This window comes from Ptychodera flava, chromosome 6 (assembly GCF_041260155.1).
Source record: "Ptychodera flava strain L36383 chromosome 6, AS_Pfla_20210202, whole genome shotgun sequence".
Classification (NCBI taxonomy): Eukaryota; Metazoa; Hemichordata; class Enteropneusta; family Ptychoderidae; genus Ptychodera; species Ptychodera flava.
Genome location: NC_091933.1, coordinates 8,823,654 through 8,838,023, shown reverse-complemented (window position 1 = coordinate 8,838,023; position 14,370 = coordinate 8,823,654). Strand labels below are relative to the sequence as shown.

Below are 14,370 nucleotides of genomic sequence, written 5' to 3'. Positions count from 1 at the left end.
TACATGTGTGATGGTACAGTACTCCACGATAGATATTTATTCTCTTAATCAACGGCAATCATGACTTTCTTCATTTGGAAACTTTACAAAATTGTGCCTTCGAGTATTGCAATGTTTATTTCTCATAAGTGAACATATAACATGCTGACACTGACAGACATTGTTAAATATTCAGTTGCTGTGATATTGCTCTGTATCCATGTGTGTCAAGACTTGCGACAGTCGATTTCAAAATTTGAGTATGAAAAGTTTACAAGCTGTCCACATGAAATTCAGAACAAGGGGAGTGGAGAGAGATCGGAAGAAGATTGTAAACCTGCTTTTTATACTTACTATAGTGAGATAGGAACATCACTAAGGACTGATAGAGACATTACGCTGCGTTCACAAATAACGGTGGGGGGAGGGGGGCTGGAGGCATCGGGATGGAAAATCTTATTTTTTTCCATATCCCTCAGTGCCCTCAAAAGTCCCCCGTCTACATAGTCAAAAAAATCCAAGTCTCCCGCAATTATCACATAACTGCATAATTAGTAGGGATTCACGGAAAATGAAAATAACATGCATGGTTCTGCTCGCAGATGTTGAATTTATCAGTCTGAGTCAATTTGAGTTAATCCAACTCTGGCCAGGTCAATGGCACCTGTGGAAGCGCGCACATAATGACGATCATGAGAGAGTATGCTGATTGTGAATTTCTGGCAACATTTTGCCAAATTGTGAAAACCTATCATAGTTAACCATCTTAAAAATGTTTTTTTTTCAAAAGTGCAAGACATATATGGCATAGATGTTGCTCAAAATTGACAAATTACTGCATACAATAAACGTTTAATCTCTGAAATTTTGGGTGAAATAAGCAAATTTGGTCCAAAAAAATTCCTGTAAGTCGCATACTTTTTCATTTAAATAGAGTCTTAAATGTTCTCAGTTTTACCTCTGTGGTATTTTATTACGAGAATGTTAAAATTTAGAAAATCAAGCATGGTAACCCCCATCTTTTCTTAATAGTATTTGATTATTCTTATATGCCAGAATCCTGATATTTTCAAAGGAAGTCTCCCGGTCTTCCATATAATGTGTTGCTCTCTGGTCAATCTGATTACAATCAGATGTAGAGTACGGCGACGTCTTCTTATGCGTACGCTGTATTCTCTAGCTGTCGCCTCTCACTAGTAGTAGTAGTGAGAGGCGACAGCAAGACAATACCGCGTACGCATAAGAAGACGTCGCCGTACTCTACATCTGATTTTAATCAGATTGCTCTCTGGTATGATGTTATGTACAAGTATATTTCATTCTCATGAGCGTCATTTAAACCCAAACTCTTCTCAACTACATCAGAGTCAGAGCTATCTCTGTCACTGCCAGTATGCAGTGACAGTGACACGTAGTAGAAGGGCAGCTGTATTAACCTTGAAAATTTTGTCAATGTTTTTTTCAGTTTATACAACTGTGTTCTTGTTCTACTCCCACAGCATGTTTAACTGTCAAGCATTCAGCTTACCACACAGCCTGTGTAAGCCTACTTTTCATTTATAGTATCAATTACAATTAAATAACTTTCAGTCTGGACTTCCAGTGCATTGCATTAAAGGCTTTGTCGACAAACTAAATTATAGCATGTTCTAGGGAGCAACAGAAATATTGAAAAAAAATTTACACATGTATCATAACAGTTTCAGCTTCTGTCCCGTAATGTTTTTTACGAAAAATCTTACAGTCATGTTTAGATTTTTCCGAGATGATGAAACTCAAGAAAGTGACAAAATTAATCTTGATTTCGTTAATTATTACTAACATTACAACAATTTGATGACTTTAAGATATTATGCAGTTTTGATTGCATTTTACCTCGGAATTGTAAAATGTAAAAAGTAAGACGAAATACAAAACTTTTCGGGTCCACCTACAGGTAGATCAAAACTTTCGAGTCCCCCCCCTTTCACTATCACCAAAATTTTCGAATACCTCCCCCCGATTCCTCCAGCCACCACTCACACCTTTTTGCCCCAATCACCTTTAGCTATCTAAACATGTTGTTGTTGGCTGTGAACAAAAATTGAATGAGATGGAATATCTAATCGGAAGCGTGACCTTTATGTACTGCTGACATATACTGATTGCGGAGTTTAATCACACTGCATTTTTACTGCCATAAGTGTTCCCTTATCTTGAAGAAATGTTCACCATCGCTTGTGTGATAGAAGGTATAAAGTAGTTGCAGCTATGATTTCTTTCATGAGTAGAACGTAAACATTCAAGCACACTTTCTTCAAAAAGATACATAGACATGTTTTCTTACACTTATCGACTGAGTAATCGCAAGTGAAATTTCTTATCAACACATTATGAACTTGCAAAGGAAACACACTGATCAATTTATTGGATATAAGACGACGGTAGACATAATTCGATTTAATACTGTTCAAAACTTTAAGAATTAGCTAAAATTTTGAACAATCCTAGTCGACAGAAATATAGTTCGCAACAATATATTCAGATATAAATAGCTCGATCAACAATCGATCCCACCTTTAATCATTAGCTCGTAGAACGTTGATAATTGCATTGTTATTGTTACCGATAGGCCTACAGGTGGTAATTTTCTGTCATACGACCTATGGTGATTTCTGTCACGGTTTATCCTTCATTCAGCTAAGACAAATTACAATCGCACTGTTATGCAATCAGAAAATCAGCTTGTATAAAGACAAAACCGATCCTACCAATTAAGTGTTTTAAATGAGACCCCATCACGATTGCATCCTGTGTCCAAGACTGAGACACAAGATACTACTTCCTTCATTTAAAAACTCTACTCGACTTTGTTTATTGAAGCGATAACATTTGTAATGGTATCCGACTACATCACACAGACGTATGTATGCAATACACACAGTTAGTCTGGGCGAATCAAAATCAGCTGCACTGGTTTTCATAAACCGAAAGAGACATTGTTATGGGAAGAAAATACAAATTTTTAAATAAATGTTGGGTCTACGCACATTTTTTCCCGGTGGGTAATATGTAGATACAATGACAGATTGTCTGAACAAGATAGCTGAAAATGGACCAGTGTTATGCAACGTAATGTTATGTCAATCTTGAACACAGAGTGCCGAGCGTAAACTCTCGTCAGCCCTCGGTTGAGCTGATTTTGCCTTGGTACAAACAAAATTCCTGAGTCAACGAGTGGGCTTAATCAACAGTTGAGGGCTGGGACCACACCTTAGAATAGGCTGACTGGCCTTACTGAAAATTACTGTTACATAACGCTTTCCGCCATCTGGTAAGATTGTATCTCATCCGGTCGGCATGATGCCACAGGTCAGAGAACTTTGCGTTTGATTAACGTACATGTAGGTCAAGCCCTTGTACATCTTTGCAACTTGAAGTTGATCCAAGCGACATGAGGCGACATCGAGGATCGAAGGCGTCCTCCGCCAATTCGCAAATCAAAATTGACGAAGACGATCAAACGAACATTTAAAAAACAACGTAACAAAACCCAAAAAGCATCACCATTCTATCAAAATGCTGATAAACACTAGGTACTAATACACTGTAAATCGTTCCGTTGCAAGAGCTCGAAATCAATTCCTCTACATATCAGTGAAATTTGTTAATTCGTCATTACTCACCGTCATAACTGATAATTTTTGCGCCATTTTCTCTCATACCGTGGGTTTGTATTCTCTCCCATCACGTTATAAAAGAGCATGAATTATCTAGATGTGTTATCAAATCGGCAAGCTTCCTTGAGTGTCCACACGATAATTCACATTTAATGTTTATCATCCCAGTGTCCCTGTCCGTAAATAGGGTGACGTATACCGTGAAATTTGCTAGTAATTGACCTCTGCGGAGAATTATTGGCTGATGATTGTCTCGGTGATCTAGAATCATCCTCCGGTTAAGAATAATCCTATTACTGCTGACGTGTACTACTACAAGTACCCATGGAGGTATAAAATACCATATGCGTCGTCGTCAGCGAGAATGTGAATCAATCAAAGTATCGTACATTTGGATAGTTCGTTTTTAGAGCCACATGCCACTTTGCAAGAAGCCCAAACTCTCGGGTCGTTTTAAAGTCCGTCTCTTTGCTGCAGAGAAATCGTTTCCAGTAGATTCGATCTCATCAATGTTATCTGGCTCAAGTGAAACTTCCATTCATTGTTCAAGTTCAATCTGATCTCTGTCCTCGGTAGAGCACGGCAAGAAAACCGTTGAACGGCGAACGAAATACATACCGATGAAAATAACAATGGTATTTTACAGCGAAGGTTTCTGTCTTGAGGGGATCCCATTTTTGTTCCAGTTGTTGGCAGTGGAGACTAATTTTGTTTGGCAAGACTGTAAACCGGCTGCACCTCCCTCCAAAGCCTTGTCACTCAACCAATGTAATTGCAGATAGTACCGGTTCTCGCACCGTTGCCTGGATACCAATTCGAAGGCCGATGCTTTATCTGCTACAAAGGTTTGACCTTTGATCGACTTGGACTACCAAGAAACTGATTGGAACTAATTTGGGATAATTGGATGTTGAAGTAATGCCGATTTAACCTACAAATATAATCTAATCTGCTTTTCTTTTTAGATTACACACTTGTTTTTATGAGTAATTTGCAATATTGTAACGTTCAGCTATACGGCACCTAACACTTTTGAGAAATTTGAAAAATATGAAATTCCAATTATCCCAAATTAGTTCCAATCGTGTTGAAGGCAACAATTTACGCTGCGAGGACCATCAGCACATAGAATAAAAGAAATTTTATCAATAGAAGGGTTCAGTCTGACTCAATAAAATTTTGCCGTTGTTGATCGGCAAGCTACGAATACGCTCACTATGAAAATGTTTAGGTTGACAAAATCTCTCTAGTTCGCCAACTTCCGCCAAAGCACCTTCCCTATTTAAAATGTGTGTAAAATCGTGCTTGGATTGAATTTCTCCGTAGATCGTATACTCAAAGTTCCTCTGGTGGGATTGTATTTTGTTTTCTGAGCGAAAAGATTGAGGTTGAGATAAACACAACAGTAGCATACAACCTCAATTATCATATCTTGTGGGTTGCATAACTCTGGGCCATATATGGTGTTCCTATTCAAATCAACGTTATGAGCGCCAAAATCCGTTGATGATGCAGCGAACGACCCATAGTAAGACATTTGACCCTTGACTACATTTCGTCAACATCGTAACAGAATCTGCCAGTTTTTCGCCCAGGAAAAAGAAACATATGGGCTGCAATGAAACTCCGAACTTGAATATAGAAAACATATTTGGACAATGTGCTGTCATGCAAACAGATCATTGGAATCGCGTATTATTTCCGGTGACAATTATCAGTCCACGTAATCAGAACGAAGTATTTCGTCAGTACAGCAGTAATGTGTCCAAAAATATCTCAACAGCAGAATGTGACTCGGACCCTGCTAAAAGAGAAACAGGTAAGTTAATTTCCTTAGACATTCGTAGTTTGAAATGTACATTGACTAGAAAGAAATTTTCAGTCTTCCGTATTTATCCTATTTGAAATCTGGCCTCTTTGGAAATAATTCCTTCTATTGCACTTGTTGTTATCCAAAGTGAGGTCTTCGATATCCATAGGAAAAATTCAGATTCCAAGTACTCTAGACGAGGTGTTTTCAATCGTATAAACCCGACAAAATGCTTGTCTCAGCCTTTTCACTGTCAAATGAGATTGCCAACTGTTATACTGCTCTAACGAAAATCGTCAAGACGTCAATAAACGTGGAGTAGACGACCTTCTACATCACATTGCATAGCAATATGTTAGCCGTGAAAGAGTTGTTTTTACAAAACACTGGACTTGTATATATTTTACGGTAGATGGCTATCGTTTGTAACATAAGTAATCAACAGCATTACAAATCGTTTTCTGTCATAATCTCAAACAGCTAATGTAATCGCACAGGCCTAATCATGGACATATCGCCTACCACTTCAGACTGCCACGGACAACGTGAGCCCCACATATTACACTTATTTCAAGACATTAGAAATCTAATTTGTTTCGGTAAATGCAAGTCAACAAAAATCAACACCAGTGTGATATGAAGGAAATCAATTAAGGGACAGTCGAAATGAACCTTACCTCGGTTCTAGCTCAGCTCTGCGTGGCAGGGCTGTGTGTTACAGGCGTTAGGCTTATACGCTTCCCACCGCAATGGTGGGAGGCCAAAGCTAGTTTCTAGCTTTGCTTGATACCCTTATTTTCGAGATATTTCTTGAGAATCTAGAAGCATGTTCAACTTCCCCGTTAAAAATCACGACATTAACGAAGCATGCATGATCCCCAAAAATAGCAGAGTCATTCAAACACTGCTGGTGAGTGCAGTGACTGCAATGCTATCAGTATCAGTGACATGACGTTCTCCGGGACGTAATCCGATGAGTGATTGCCTAATCATGGAATTTAACATGATGGTAAAATGTAGCCGCTTTTCGAAATGACTTTGTGACTGTGAGCGTTGATAAGCTCACATGCCAGCTAAAGTGTACTTTTCCATGGAAATAAAATTTATGCGGGACCTTGGCCTAAAATACTTTAAAATTGGTCTTCCCCTTTCTCGTAAAAGAGATGAGGTCGATAATCTATCCTCGATTCATCAAATTTTATGGTGTCTCGCGGACAGCCGATAGATATTTCATAACTTGCTAAGGAGTCTTATTCATAGGCATACGATCACGGTTACGTGTGGTTCGATACACAGCGGCCGCCGTGGCATGCATAGAAAATGCATGCCACGGCAGCCGCTGTGTATCGACCCAACGTGTAACCGTGCATACGATGCATGTGTACAACGATAGCTTCGACAGATGGCTGGCCTTGACTCGTAATACTAGTGTCAGACAAAGTCACTGGAACTGACATCGACAAACATTAAAACCATCGAAATGTAACAAAAATAATCGTATGTATCCTCTGCCCAATCTCATTAAATGCAGTGTATTTGTCAAGTATTTTCTTTGATTCAACGTCTGAGAACTTCACCAATAGTTAATCACTGTCCTTTCTCCGGATTTTCTGAGACGTGTTTATAAGAAGTTTGTCAAATTGGCCAATCTGTGATCTGATTTTAGTATTAATTAATATATTTCGCATGAAAATGCAAGTTTTATTTGATCCCTGAGAGGGTTTGCTCGGCGTTGATTCCATCGTTCAAAGTTCTCTCCATATCAATCATTTATGATGGCCAAGAACAATAACAACGTGAACAATAGCCACTTGCCATTCCCTCACAACCGTTCACGCATTTACATAAAGAGATGGTACTTCCTTTGAGTATGCATGGCAAACAATTTTTCGTGAGTATAAAGTGATGTAAGACAATGGCAGTGATTTGTTCAAATTCATTGCATGTATAGGACCGTAGTAGTAACTGCATGTGATTTTGTTTGCATGATTTCATTCAAAATGAATGACTGACGGTAAAAATCAGATCCATTGGACACCCCTGTTGATTCTACAATCTCAATTTCTTCGAAAAAATAATTGAAAATAGTTCTATTATAGCTCTAACTTCCGACTGATATTGCATCGAAAATTCTCAGATTTCAATCAACTCGACCGGATAAAGAGACAATCATAAATATGTATACTTTAAGTTCGTAAACATATTTCGATGTATCGGAAAGTGTATGCGGTCGAAAAACCAACCATACGCTTACGAAGAACCACGGTCAATCTTAGACAAAAGGCAGGTGTAGGCTTTAAAGAATGTAAATAAGAAGGTAAACTTTCTGATTGTATAAACTAACCTACCTTATTATGTTATTGTATGTTCATACCTTGTCGATTGAAATGGTCTGACTCAGCCTCCGTCTTTGTCGATCGATCTACCAAACACATTTAGGACAATCAACCATAGAATTTCCATGTGATTTTCTAGTATCATACACATTGTACTATACTGTCTTTCATAGGTTTACTAAGGAAAATTGCAGTGTCCTGATGAAGTACAGATTATGGTCAGACGGGAATATTTGCTCTTGGAACCCAGAGGGTGGTTTTGAGTTATTCAAAGGGACCAGCTGGGGGAAATCATGGTGCCATCCGGCAGTCCAGGATTTGTGAAGCCAGTATTTGACTGGAAGAAATGGAATTATTACAAAAGAGCATTGAGGAATCAAGCCAATATTTGACAACTACTCAACAATTGTCCTGGGAACAGCTTCTGATGAAATTGAAAGATCCACATGCGTACAACCAGGTTATATGCATAGCGATTTGCAGTACTTCAGAAATATCAGCAAGTGGAACAAGAATCACCTGCAACAACAGATGAAGAAATGGCTGCTATGGCAGACCTGCTACAGAAAGAGAGAGTGTGTTCTGAGGTAATTTGGTTTACTGTTTATCTTAATTAATTTTAACAAGTCATAATGTGACAGAGTACATTCAGATACTACTAATTCACCAACTTTTGAACCGTGTTTGTCAATAAAGTAATCATTACAAATCAGCCAGTTTGAATTAAACCTATCAAGTTAAATGATAATTGTAACTTAGGTGACCCATGTTTTATGAATGTACAAATTTAATATAAATCGTCAGTGATTTTGTTTCCACTTTGTCTCATACAATTACGTGTGGTATATACACAATAAATTTTCGTCAGCAATTTTTTCAACAGAAAAGATTGAGCACCAAATTTATCAAACACACACACAGGCCTGGAACAAAATCCATCATAGCTGCTGTGCCTGTGAAAACAGTAAATGCACTAGGCTGCTTTATTTCATTGCCCAGAGGAATAACGTGGTCGTGCCTCTTGTCAGCTTGACTTCCCATAGTGACTCAAATATACTTAACAGAGTTCTCCAAAAGTGATAAGGGCAAAGTGCCATGATGTCAGTTTTTGTAGACTTTTGATCGGATTCAAGCTCAAAGTAAAGCAGCCGGTAACCTAGCGAAGACATCACAGTGACAACCCCTCCCCCTTATTAACATTAATGATAATTGCTAATATTCAGATATATTTATTATTATTCTGCCTTAATTGGCACTCATTAAACGGCAAGCATTTGGTAAGCTATCTAAGCAAGGAAATTTTTTTATTCACAGGGAAATACTCAAGGAAATACAAAATAAACACAAAAGACAACAGACAAGGGTTTCCAACAGAACATCGATGTCATGGTTGCAGCATTTGTCAAAAGGAAGCTAGTTGTTGGGAAGGTTCAGGTTCTTCAAGGAGCAGATATTACATATACGTCATATATTGATCAACTGCATGAATATGGAAACAACATGGAGATGTGTGTACTTTGCCTATTGTACATGTCATTTCTACATTTAACTTTACAAAATGTGGCAGAATACCATCGTACGCTTAAGAAGAAATAAAACGAACAATATCTCACTGACATGTCAACGCTGATTAACCTTAGGAGATCATTATCGGATGTGTCTATTATATTATTATGTAATATGCTGTTCAAAACTGCTAACATCGTAACAAATTTGAAATGTTCTGGTGGCGTTCAGAATGAATTGTTTAAGTACTTCAAAACATGTCGCCAAATATTTCTGATATAATACACATACCAAAGTTCCTTTCAAGTGCCTTGACAAGTAAGAAGGGAATTACTCAACCAATATCATGACCTCACGTAATGAATAAGGGTGACCTCTTCCTTCCGATCGCATCATTTTTGGACGTACCAGCGTATGATATCGCGAACGAGACAATACGGTACGTCTACTACAAACACAGGAAAACGGATATGCATGTCTTCTTATAGCATTTGCTGGGAAGAATGCACCTCGGGTAAGAGGCTGAGTTGTGATGAAATTAAATAGATGTTCAAAGATGCAAACAATCGATTTTGTGTTCTCCATATTATATGACTTGTTTCGTCAAATAATCTCTTTTCAAAAGCCTTTCATTTGCTGTTGTTAAATTCAGCCAGACCCTATTCCAGTATTTTAGGCAACAACGATTGTTAATATTTAATAAATTTCATTTGACAGATTATTTCAAATGAAATAAGTTAATTACATTGGTTACATCAGTTGTACGTCGTTTTTTAAGATTTTAATGTTATTGAATATATTATATCTACTAAAGATGTGTAATTGTACTTAGAACGTGAACATTTGTTTTATTGATAAAAAAGAGGAGTGTCCCTTCATTTCATATAGATGGCGATACAAATCTCGGTAGTTGTGTTTTTACAGGCAAAGATCATCTTTTTGTAGACTTATTTTATAGTCTCTAATCAAAATTAATTCTGATCACCAGAATGTTGAAGACTCAGATCTCTATGAGTATTGCCATGAAGATAGTGACTTTAATTTTATAGCATTAAATCTAATGAGTATAATTAATTGAACTTGGATTTTAAAGTCGCTCTTCAATGTTCAAGACTTGAATGTTCAAGCCTCCGACCCAACAGAGTGGAATGTACTTACTTTAATGTCAAAACTACATATCGCAATACATACACTCACTTGAATGTTTAAGCTAACTCACTGAGTGGACTGTACTTACTTGAATTTTAAAGCCATACATCAGACTCGCTTGAATGTTCAAGCCAACTCAGAGAGTGGACTGTCCTTACTTGAATTTCAAAGCCACATATCACGACACATGCATTCGCTTGAATGTTCAAGCCAGTCATCCCCATGTGTATGGAGACTGAATACTTGTCAGTGAATATTCAAACCTCTGACCTCATAGAATGAAATATAATTGCCCGATTTTGCAAGTCACAAATATAAATGTGTGCAACTGCTTTCCGCACACAACAGAATTGATCAATACACTTCAAATACATCGTATGTTTAAAAATTTAGCCAAAACAATGAAAAGGCTCAATTTCGACTGGAAAGGCTCAAATTAAAATGGAAACAGTTATATATATATATATGCACGCAATGCCATGCAAATATACACAAGTTATACATATGTATCTGTATCTCTCTCTCTCTCTCTCTCTCTCTCTCTCTCTCTCTCTCTCTCTCTCTCTCTCTCTCTATATATATATACATATATATGCATATATGCATGCTTATAAACTAATTGGAAAAGACGCAACTAAATATAATCGTGTGTACATTTTAAATATTTTTGGGCTTCAAACATCACCAAAGTAGGTTTGAACCCACGTCTGTTGAGAACTCAAAAGTGTCTCTGACCTCAAAGGTATCCTCATGTTTTCAGTTGAACTTGATTTCCTTGCAGTCTAATTAAATGGGACACCTTTGAAGACAGGGACACCTTGGAGGTCTTAACACACGTCCACAGAGTTCAGTTCAGGTGCACCACGGCAACTAAGCTGACGGATCAGTCAAAGTTGGCTGATATGCGCTGTCCTGTTGTTGTCAAGCCCCAAGATATTTGCAGTGTAGAGACGATTAGTATAATGGCACGTCCCAACCATAGAAAATTTCGTTCTGTCTGTCTGAGGATTGCAGGGTGTTGTACTGCAATACAATATATATATATATATATATATATATATATATATATATATATATATATATATATATATATATATATATATATATATATATATATACATAAATATACATACATATATGTATATATATACATAAATATACATACATATATATACACTTGAAGTTATTATATATATATATATATATATATATATATATATATATATATATATATATATATATATATATATATATATACACTTAAAGTTATGAAGTAAGGAAACCACTATGAGATATTCACATTTATGATGCATTGTGTATCACAGGAAAAATTATCTAAATATTACAATCTAGGTTTCATATTCCTTGGTATTGTTTCAAACTTGTTCTCTTTCTAAATACAGACAAAAGAGCTTCTTTAAAATGGTGTTCATCATCGCAATGGCTTACTTGATTTCATGGACACCCTACTCTGTGGTTGCATTGATGTCAACGTTTGGTGATCCAAAGTATATCAGTGCCACATCAGCGACGATCCCAGCTATCTTAGCCAAGACTAGTATTATTTACAACCCGATAATCTACGTCGTTATGAATAGAAACTTCAGAAGGGCCTTCCTCAAGGTCAGTTGATATTCCCTTTCAACATGTCGTTCATCGAAATTTTCTTCAAAATTGTAATTCTCTTCAAAGTATAAAGTCTACTCTCGTTGTCATCATATCATCTAGTACTTCTTGTTAACTCCCAATGAAAGCACTCCCAATTTTCACTGGTATTTCTAAACTTTAATATTCCGTAAAATTCTGCTGTCAGTTTTATTATTCATAAAATATTTGGTAAACTCTTCTTTATTTTATTATTCTGTTGGAAAATCCTCTAGAACAGTACAGGTACGGAGCAACATCGTTTACTTGCGTACCACTTATGTTGCCTCAACGCCTTTTTTACTGGATGTAAGACTGGTCCAACCGTTGCTCACTGGTTGCCTGGTTTTTCTCGGCAGAATACTGGCTGTGTTGGCCATCGCGTTTCACTCCACGATGTACAGGATGTACGCAACAGCATACCACTAACGTGGCAATCTGATGAAGTTTATTTCTTCAATTAACTCTGTTTTGATAATTATAAGCCCAAAGACTTGGAATCAGTCCGACCGGAAGTTTTCAACTTAACGAAGTATACGTATGCAAGCGTGTCAGAAATAATCATGGTATATTTAATCCTTTCACATAAATATGTACATTCATTCATTCATTCATTCATTCATCATTGATTTCTAAAACTTTCAGATGATGACTTGCTGTTTCCATGGAAATGTGGATAAAATGAAACATCCCGTGCAAGAAGATAACCAGATGAAAGACAAAAAGTTGACAAGTAAGTGACGTAATCGGCAGTAGCCTTTTGCAACGTTTGTTTCTAGCGACAACCACATTGCATTGTGGTTCATATCATGGTATCGACCGCAACATGCAAATCATTATATGTATCCCTTTCGGCCCTGAACTATTTTTTAGAAACCACGGAAATGTGTACGATAAAGAAAGGTTTCATTAACGTTTCCAAGAGACGGAGGACGGCTTCGATTACTATGGAGATCACAGATAGAAAAAATACGAGTCCATCGTTACCAAGGCAAATAAAAAAACAAACAATTCAGACAAATCACACAATGAATGGAGATCACACTAACTGATTATTTTATTCATTGCATTTCAGCGGAGATACCTTTGACGACGTATCCACTGGGGACAACGCGGCTGGACTCGAACGTGCGTGAATGTGGTTGTCCGCCGGTTGAAGTATTATCTATCCCGGGTCAAATTGTATCCAGCTTTATTGAAAAATCAGCAGTGTGACGGTCGTGTCAGGAAAACTTTGTATTGTACGGCCGAAATTTTTTTCGAATGTAAAAACTTCAGAAGACGTTCGCTCCACGAATTTGGTCAGTAACGCTGGAGGGCAGTCAAACAGAACATGATACTTTCAGTGAACTGATAATCCGTGAAACAGAATGACTCACGAAATGCCCCGAATGTGCCCGCACTGGAACATTGTCCTACAGATGACTACGGAAAGCGTCATTTTATTTCATTGATTTGAAAAATACAAGTACAAGAAAATAGAGAAATATTTAATTTTCTTAAGACTTTGACAAAAGGTTCAGTATATGATGACGGTGTATTTAAGACATGCTTAGATTTCAAGGCTCTAGATAAAAACATGCATTTGTACATGTACCTGTGGTGCTAAGACCGTCACTCATTTTGTCCTGCCATTATACTTGAGAGTCATGATCACCTGTAGAGACTTGTTTTGATTTTTACATCAAAATGACCAATGTCAATTCCTAATCAACTTCTTGCTTATTTGAAGGCTTCAATTGTCATATTTAATGTAAGCTACAGTAGAGATAAATATGTATTCAGTGCGATGTGTCTCAAAAGCAGATCCGGAACGATAATTTTTCACATCGTTTTCTTGTCTGCCCGCTTCTACCTCTGACATCATGCAATAATGAAGATGATAACACCTATAAATTTCTGTTGCTTTCTTTTAATTTATTGAATATTCGGGAATGTGTGTTACATCATTAAGAAAAGGTATGTGAACTGGCAAGTATTCGCAACGCATACATTCCGACTGTCTGCCCGCTTCTACCTCCGTTATCATGCAATTTACTATGAAGATGACAACACCTATAATTTTTGGTGATTCTCCTTAGTAGGCGTTCGGAAAATGTGTATTACTCTATTTGAGAAGGTGTGTGAACTGACAAACAATCGCTTCGCCAACATTCGGACTGACCACCTCGATTAACGCAAAGCATCTTAACTTTCCAATATTTCAAACTTGGCTTTCGCGATGTCGAAATGACATGTACTGCGAGGTGAAACATGTTATACATATTTCTGTCAATTGCCAAGTCAT

The 14,370-nt window shown here is 37.2% G+C and overlaps 1 protein-coding gene and 1 long non-coding RNA gene across 2 annotated transcripts in view; both read left to right on the top strand.

The window, feature by feature from the left end:
* The window catches only part of LOC139134763 (visual pigment-like receptor peropsin), a 44,819-nt gene extending 30,840 nt beyond the window's left edge, over nucleotides 1–13,979 (top strand). Inside the window, exons 4-6 of the mRNA XM_070701798.1 lie at nucleotides 11,843–12,062; nucleotides 12,729–12,816; nucleotides 13,159–13,979. Of these exons, the coding sequence (XP_070557899.1) occupies nucleotides 11,843–12,062; nucleotides 12,729–12,816; nucleotides 13,159–13,298 (448 nt within the window). The 3' untranslated portion in view covers nucleotides 13,299–13,979. The remainder of the gene's footprint in view (nucleotides 1–11,842; nucleotides 12,063–12,728; nucleotides 12,817–13,158) is intronic.
* Nucleotides 5,167–10,504, top strand: LOC139134764 (uncharacterized). Its single transcript, XR_011552866.1, has 3 exons — nucleotides 5,167–5,457; nucleotides 7,958–8,371; nucleotides 9,099–10,504. It is a non-coding gene; the product is annotated as an uncharacterized lncRNA (long non-coding RNA).
* Nucleotides 13,980–14,370: the final 391 nt, after the last annotated feature.